This window comes from Rhinopithecus roxellana, chromosome 2 (assembly GCF_007565055.1).
Source record: "Rhinopithecus roxellana isolate Shanxi Qingling chromosome 2, ASM756505v1, whole genome shotgun sequence".
Lineage (NCBI taxonomy): Eukaryota > Metazoa > Chordata > Mammalia > Primates > Cercopithecidae > Rhinopithecus > Rhinopithecus roxellana.
In genome coordinates, this window is record NC_044550.1 from 182,050,203 (window position 1) to 182,058,839 (window position 8,637).

Consider the following 8,637-nt stretch of genomic DNA (forward strand, 5'->3'; position numbering starts at 1 on the left):
CCAAAGTCATACTCTGTCATTATCCCTCCTCTTTAGCACTTATGTGACTTTAGCTGTGACTTACATGACTTCTCAAATAGTTCTTTAAATTGTTCTTTCTGACTCGAGGAAGACCTTAGTTGATTTTCTTTCAAACTTCATCCCTTTTTTTTTTTTGTTTCCTGAGATGGAGTCTCACTGTGGTGCCCAGGCTAGAGTACAATGACATGATCTCAGCTCACTGTAACCTCTGCCTCCCAGGTTCAAGCGATTCTCCTGCCTCAACCTCCTAAGTAGCCGGGACTACAGGCATGTGCCACTGTGCCCAGCCTCATCTTTTATTTTTTAAAGAAAAACTATTTCCCAATGGTCAGATACAGTGACAGTAAGACTTGTTCATTAGCAAAGATTTGCAAATAATGTCTTTGTGCACATTACAACTTTCAAAACAAGACCTGATCTTTCCTGTGGAGGTCAAAATTTTATCAAGTGACAGTAGGAAGAGAGATGACTAAGGATGAATGATGCTTAATTGAAGACATTAGTGAGAAAGCAGAAAAATGTACCCCCTCCAGATCTGAAGCAATATTGACAAAAATGGTTGGAAAGTACTACTCTGGCCAGTCACATTGTTTTCGATAGCACAGGTCAATGGCCTATGCATTCTTTTTTATTCTTACCAGGTTTTAATTATCTCAATTCCTTCAAGGAATAATTTCTCATGGAACTTCCCCATGTAAATTTATATTTATGAACAGAACTTTGAAGGGCAGCACTCTTGACATTGATTATCCCCTATTGAACTTTTATCTACTAAAGCATCAGTTATTTTAATAATTTTAATTATGATATCAATCAACTTTCCAGTTATGAAACATTATGATTTTCTTATTTGTGTAATGTGGGATTATGGAAACAAGACACACAGCTTGTCAGAACATGAAATGTAAAAGAAAGCACAAACCTCATTTAATCTTTTACACAACTTTCAGTATTTCTGTCCACATTACCGATTTTATGACAGTCTCATTGCATCTGGTGGGATAATTAGAATGATCATCATCATTATTATTAAGCCATCATGATTATGAATAGTAACACCACCACTTGCTGGCATTTGAATGACAACAACTTTATTCCAGAGTTACTGTGTTTTACTTAGGAAATGAAGTAAAATTCTAATTGATGATTCACCCATCTTGTTCTAAAATTTCCCATATTCATTATCTTCATCCAGTAATTCTTTCCCTGTGGACACTTCAAAATGTGCTCACCATATAATGCCTACTTTTGAACCTGTGGCTTCTCCTGTAGGTTCCCACCGTCCCCCAGGCTTAGAATCTCTTACCTGCTGGAACATTCTCGGGGGATAAACCATGATTTGCTAGGCTACTCAGCTGCTCCCCAATCAGTGAGTAGTTAGTGTCCAGTGTTGTCACTCGAATTCTGAAATCCTGGGCACCAGCTCTGCTTCTTTCATGAGCAGCACATTCATCATCTACCAGCTCATTTCACTCCATCTATTCACAGACTCCTCGGTATCCTTTTCTAGCTGCTTTTGAAAAACTTGATGTTATTTTTAGTATGGCCTGGATAATAATAGCAGTAAAATAACGCAACCTCCTAAATCCTTACCATGTTTCAACTACTGTTTGAAGTACTCTTACATATATATTAACTCAGGCATTGCTATGATCCCACATAATGTGGGTGCTAGGGTTTGGATATTTGACCCAACAAACCTCATCCTGCAATTTGACACCAATGTTGGAGGTGGGGCCTCATGGGAGGTGTTTGGGTCATCAGGGCAGATACCTCAAGAATAGATTAATGCCCTTCCTAAGATGAGTGAGTTTTCACTTTATTAGTTCCCACAAGAGCTAATTGTTAAACAAACAAACAAACAAACAAACAAACAAACAAAAAACAAAGCAAAATCTGGCACCCCATCTTCCTCCTCTCTGGTTGTGTGCTGTGTGCAAACTCTGGCTCCAATTTGCCTTCTTCCCTGACTGGAAGCAGCCTTTAGCCCTCATCAGAAGCCCAGCAGATTCCAGCACCATGTTTTTTATATAGCCTGCAGAACAATGAGTCAAACAAACATTTTTTTCTTTAAAAAACAACACTGCCTCAGGTATTCCTCAAGGGTGAAGTCACTTATATTTTTCTTTGATTTGCTGGTCAGAGATTTCTCCAAAGCTGGATTTTCCTGTGCAGTAGTGAACTTGTTTAGTAGTCTCTCTGGGATAGTCTTACTAAAGCTAAGCTCCTTGAATTGGAAGTATTAGGGATAGGGAGAAGCCAAGAAAGAAAGATGAAGACAGAATTATCCTTTAGTGATTATTAAGTACAAATTTTGTACAAAATTTTAAATTGTATCTTGATTCCAAGTAAATGCTCAAACTAATTTCCATTCCTGCCATGGAAAAAGCAATGCACATATAGCAATACATTTTGCTAAAAATAGTTGTTTGTTTTGCAAATGGTTTAGAGCTGTCTACTACTTTATGACACATTATTTCATTCAGTAGACAAATAATTACCAAGTACTTCCATGAAGCAAGCTCCCCAGCAGTCTAGAATAGCCATGGAAATTCTTCAATGTTTAAGCTAAAATTAGGTTAGTGCTTAAAGAAATAGAAAAATGTTATTTTTTAAACAACATTGAGGAATAAATACTTCAGGGAATGTCTGGAAGGAAAAAAACTGAAACAACTTCTCACTTTGACATACAAGACTTTAATTCAGTCACAATAATGGTTCTGGTGTTAGAAGTAGAATAATTCAACAGGTAACCACATTTTTTGAAGATGAGAATTCTGTTGCAAAAGAAACTCCCCTTTATGAATTGTTTTCTGTAGCTGGCTCAGAGAGGAAAATAGTGAGAAGATATGTCCACCCTTTTTAAGTTTAAAAAAAACTGTATCCTTATTTCAGCCATTATTTCCTCCAAGGAGGAATCGTTAGCCCCTCTTTGAAATTCTCATTTAAATTTTCTGCAATTCTGATAGCAATTTGTGTCCATTGTGTTCCTCCTTTATCAGACTATAAGTTCCTCAAAAGAAAGATCTGTTGAAGAGTCTTTACATTCCCCTGTTTTGTACATAGTAATCCTGAATAAAATAAAATTAACTAATGCATAAACACATTAATTAAGTTTACCTCTACTCTCATTAATGTACGGTTTTCTCAAGTATGTCCTTGGTTCTCATGTTTTCTTGTCTTTGCTTATGGTGTTCCCTGCCTGATGCACACATGACCCTTGCCAATTCCTTCTCAATGTTTAGGACCTAGTTCTCAGAACATTTTCTCTAAGGCAAAACCATTCGTATCCACTCATCTCTAATAGAATTTTGAGACTTGTATTATGCTAGTTATTTCATGTGTCTCTAGATTACACATCTTTTAAGAGAAGAGACTATATCTTAATCATTTTGAATCTTTAGAAGTGTCTCACCGACACACAGAAGAAACTCAGTGAATGTTGACAACAGGCTTGTGATTCTCCATGGTCTTCTATTAGGAAAGGTGACGGATATGTTCATCAGCTCTTGCTTGTGTTCCAGCTCCAACTCAGTGATTCTAGAGACACTTCAGATATTTCCAGATTGTAATGCTTTTCTTTTGCTACCCACCTAAGAGTAACAGGACAGAGTCATGTAAGATCCTTCTAGAATACCAGCTGAACTCAGAATTAGTGCTACTTGAATGCTTAGCAGAGCTCAGGTTGATGATTCTGGGATGGAGAAATTGCCTCTATATACTCCTTTCCCAGACCCAGGAATATCAGGGGAAGCCTGACTCCTTCCAGTTCAGTGATGCCCAAAGAGGAGACTCAACTGATGTCTTCAGTTATAACCTGAGACCTACTATCCACTTCACCAGGTATCAATCTCAGGAAAGGTAATTCCCTCTTTTTCCTTTCCATGTGTGATTTTAACAGACAGGACAAGAACTAGCACCTTTCTCAGAATCATATTCTTGTACAGTCTCCTTATGGATTAAATCTCTTTAAACAATCCATGTTGATGTTATCTTAGCCTGCCTCAACTCTGTAACTGTTCAGATTTTGTCTTTAGACTGTGGGCTCTGGCACTGGGATGAGGAGAGAGTTTGTCACCTTTTCCTGCTTGCACTAGGGATTCCCAAATGTCAGTCATTTGCATACCACTTTTATGCTTTTGCCCTATTTGCATACTGGCACTATCACTGCCTTGATATTTTCTTAAAATTTACTTTTAATTTATTCAAGTAAATTTGGCTTTATGATGAACAATATCATCTATTGAAATCACAGGTTTGACTTCTTATGACCCTATGAAATAGATATTTATCACAACACAGGGTTCCCGGGTCTAAAGTCTTGAGGTATCACAATTGATTTGCTTGTTCATCATATGAATGATTTCTTCTTGTTTGGCTAATTATTTTTTCCTTATAGTTCTCTTCTATTTTATTTTTTTCAATCAGCCTTATTATAGATGCTCTTCATACGCACTATGAGTTGCATGAACTGTAAATGGTGTAGTAGGATTTTTTATGTATAAAGGTGTCAAAGGAGCCCAAACAACCCAAGTCCTATTTCTGGCTCCCCTAATATCCAACTTTGAGGTTTTGGTAATCTCTGAACCTCTGTCTCTTCATGTTAGAATGAGAAGAGTGACCCAAATACTCTTGTTTTCTTAGGTTCATTGTGATTTGAAACACATGAATCAAATATATATTATTAGTTCATTTACAAATAAAAAATTAGAACATATAGTATAATGGACCAGGAAGTATATGAAAAGGTAGTGAATGGCAAAATATTGCTGATTTTAAAAAAAAGAAAATATAATGTTAAATGTCCATCATATTTTTATAGCATTTAAGAAATTTTCATGGAAAATATATTTAAGTGTTACCAAATGCAATATGAGCTAAATATGAATTCCAGAAAAAAAATTCTACAGAAAAAGGAATGTTTAGTCTTAAAATTCTATTCATTTTTAACATACTATTCTTTCTCAAAAGGCCATTGACACTGGGTAGAAGAGTGAGTTCACTGAAACCATGGTTGATTGCCCTTATTGTCATAGCTGTGTGTTGATTCTGGTGATACCGATTGGTCTCCTTGTTTATTTTTTGGCATATGGTAAGTATCTATTCATTGTTTTATTTTGAATATTTGAAAACCCACTTTACTTATTTTAAAACTTTAATGTTTTCTAATATTTTAGAATGCAATTTCCATTTGAATACATTTATATACAGTTGGGGAAATAATCTTTTATGTATAAAAATTATGTCTAGAGTTTAAATTTTGATGTGGTTTGTATAATATTATTTCTTGAACAGTGCAATAAATATATCCTATGTAATTTTGTGATATAATATTAGTTAATATGCTAAGAGTAAATTATTTTAGTAGAAATTCTAAATTTGAGGTCAATTTCTGAGAATATGTTACATTCTACCGTTACTTAATTTACAGCTTAAATTTATGAATGATCACTAACAGGTGATAATTGTGTTATGACATAACTGACAAGCATGGTGACTATGAAAATGTGTGATCCTAAAACAGAGTTAGAGGGAGGTATAGACTACCGCTGTAGAATTTTTAACTCTCGGGAGTTCACCAATTGTATCATTTTTTGTTCTCAACCCCTCTACTTCTCATAATTATACAACTCAAATTTACTAAACAGAAACCATCCCTGTCTGATTTCCCTCTCAGGCCAGAAGTTTTACTATTACCAGATCTCCTTCCAGATGCCCAGTATTGAATATAATCCTGATTTTTCAGTAGAACATTCAAAACTTAGCACTGACCTGAAACAAAAGGTCAGTAATGAGGTAAGCTACATCTTTGCTGGCATCATTCCTCTCGTGACAATACTATTGTGAAAATTAAGGCAAAAGGTGAGTTGAAAGTGCTGCTTTTTGCATGTACATTATAATTTCCCGGAAAAAAAAAAACAGAATGCCCAGTTAAATTTTAATTTCAGATCGTCCTGAAAATATCTTCATGCAGTATTTGAAACATGCTTGTACTAAAAAATAATTCATTGTTTATCTGAAATTCAAGTTTAACTGTGTTTTTATTGGTTAATTCTGGAAACTGTAACCACTGTATTAGTCTGTTCTCACACTGGTAATAAAGACATACCTGAGACTGGGTAATTTATAAAGGAAAGATTGTTAAGGATTATTAAAGATTATAAAGGGAAGATAATTGGCTCACAGTTCCACATAGCTGGAGAGGCCTCACAATCATGGTGGAAGATCAAGGGGTGTCTTACATGGCTGCAGACAAAAGAGAGCTTGTGTAGGGGAATTCCCTTTTATAAAACCATCAGATCTCCTGAGACTTATTCACTATCACGAGAACAGCATGGGAAACACCTGCCCCCATGATTCAAGTGCCTCCCACTGGGTTCTTCCCATGACACACGGGAATTGTGGGAGCTACAATTCAAGATGAGATTTGGGTGGGGACACAGCTAAAACCAATCACCAACATCATCTCAGGACACCTAGAAAAATATACTAGACAAACAATAATGGCATCAGAGACTAAACAACATAAGCCCAACAGATTTTTTTTTTTTTTTTTTTTTTTTTGAGACCAAGCCTTGCCTTTGTTTCCCAGTCTGGAGTGCGGTGGTGTGATCTTGGCTCACTGCAACCTCCACCTCCCAGGTTCAAGCGAATCTCCTGCTTCAGCCTCCTGAGTAGCTGGGATTACAGGTGCCTGCCACCTCACCTAGCTAATTTTTGTATTTTTAGTAGAGACAGGGTTTCACCATGCTGGCCAGGCTGGTCTCGAACTCCTGACCTCAGGTGATCTACCCACCTTGGGCTCCCAAAGTGCTGGGATTACAGGTGTGAACCACTGCACCTGGCCACAACGGAAAAATTAAAAGGCAAATACAAAACCAATGATTAGAGTTATCTAAAATCTTAACTCGATCATTCAGGCACAAATAACATTACCACATACCATTTATTAAGTACCTACTCTATGGATGACCCTGATATATGTCCCATTAGGTTGCTCTTGAAAATATACCACAGAAACACACAGACTAGCTCTTCCTCTGAAGACTTCAATTGTGTTCGCAGCCACTACTGAACCCAGCATTCACCAATCAAAGAAGGCAGATCACTCTTACCATGCGTTCAGACTTATTTCTTCAGCCATTTCACAACTCAAACCAGAAGCTGATGAAATGGTTTGAAGAATGCTACTGAGAGGAGTGGATATGCCTTTTCAAAAATACATCTTAAGGAAATTTTCATTGATGGGGGAAAAAAGCAGGCCAGTGTAAAGAATATTTTGTTACAGGAGTTAAGATACTGAATTAGAGACAGCCCAAACTTCGAAGTCATAGACATCTAGATGCCACAAAGGATATCCCAGTTTTATCCTTTGTCATCCTAATAACTTTCAAAAAGTTGCTTGACCCCTAAAAATTTGCACTACAAAATGGGGATAATTTCACTCAACTCCCAGTGTTATTTTAAGGATCACCAAATGTAGTGAATACAAAGCATGAAAGGTAATATCCTAATAAACGTTAGCATCTGTTTCTAGTGCTCTCACAGAACTTTTTATATACCTTTTCTAAAGCACTGATCATAAGTTATGAAAACATTGTATGTCTATGTCCCCTTTTAACTTGTGAATTCATTTGTGCTGGAGCTGACTCCATTTCTTCTTATATTTCTTGTGCCTTTCACAGTGTTTGTACATGGTAGGCCCATATAAATACTCATCAAGGAGATGACTAGTAAATAAATGATCAACTTACTAATATTGGTCCTGTCCCTTAATGCATAAATGGAGATAACATCAAGAAAGGCAATGCAGTAATTTCGACCAGAGGTAAATGCAAACTTTTTCCATAAAATGCAAGATAGTAAATATTTTCAACTTTGCAGGACACACAGTGTCTGTGCAAGTACTCACAGCTGTTATTGTAGTGTTACAGGAGCCACAGACAACACATAAACAAGTAGGTATGACAATGTTTCAATAAAAATTTATTATGAACACTGAAACTTGAATTTTGTAAAATTTTTGGATATCAAAAATACCCTTCTCATTCTTTTTTTCAACTATTAAAAAGATATGAAGACCATCCTTAGACTGTGAGCAATATAAACACAGGTAGCAGGTTTGATTTTGTGTATAGGCTATAGTTTGCCAATCCTTGTAGAGTTGAGTTACAGTTATAGCAAACACATTCTTAAAAGAAAAGATTAAAACCAGTACCTAAAATGAATTTTATGCTTTCCTGAGGAGTTCAATAATCCAGACTGTTTATGTGTGACTCATGAAGCTGAGATTTACTTAGAAAAAAAATTATTAAATTGGAAAGAGAATGGAAGGAGGCAGGCAGAAAACATACAGATATTATATAAACATCTATATTTGTACATATAGAGAGAATATATTTTATGTATATATAAATATGTAAATATAAAATGTGGAAGTATATATACCAAAATGTAAATAAAAAGTTCTCTAGACAGTGATTTAAAAATGACTTTAATGCTTTCCAATATATTTTCTATATTGCTTACTTTAAAATTTTTTAACAATAAATATGCATTAGTTTTGTCATATAAATGTGCATGTGTATATAAAAATACATTCTTCAAAAACAAATT

The 8,637-nt window shown here is 35.6% G+C and overlaps 1 protein-coding gene across 1 annotated transcript in view; it reads left to right on the forward strand.

Moving 5' to 3' along the window:
- Positions 1-3,709: 3,709 nt before the first annotated feature.
- LOC104664130 (transmembrane protease serine 11G-like) overlaps positions 3,710-8,637 on the forward strand; it is a 29,370-nt gene continuing 24,442 nt past the window's right edge. Inside the window, 4 exon segments of the mRNA XM_010365562.1 lie at positions 3,710-3,882; positions 4,993-5,057; positions 5,060-5,113; positions 5,699-5,817. Of these exon segments, the coding sequence (XP_010363864.1) occupies positions 3,710-3,882; positions 4,993-5,057; positions 5,060-5,113; positions 5,699-5,817 (411 nt within the window).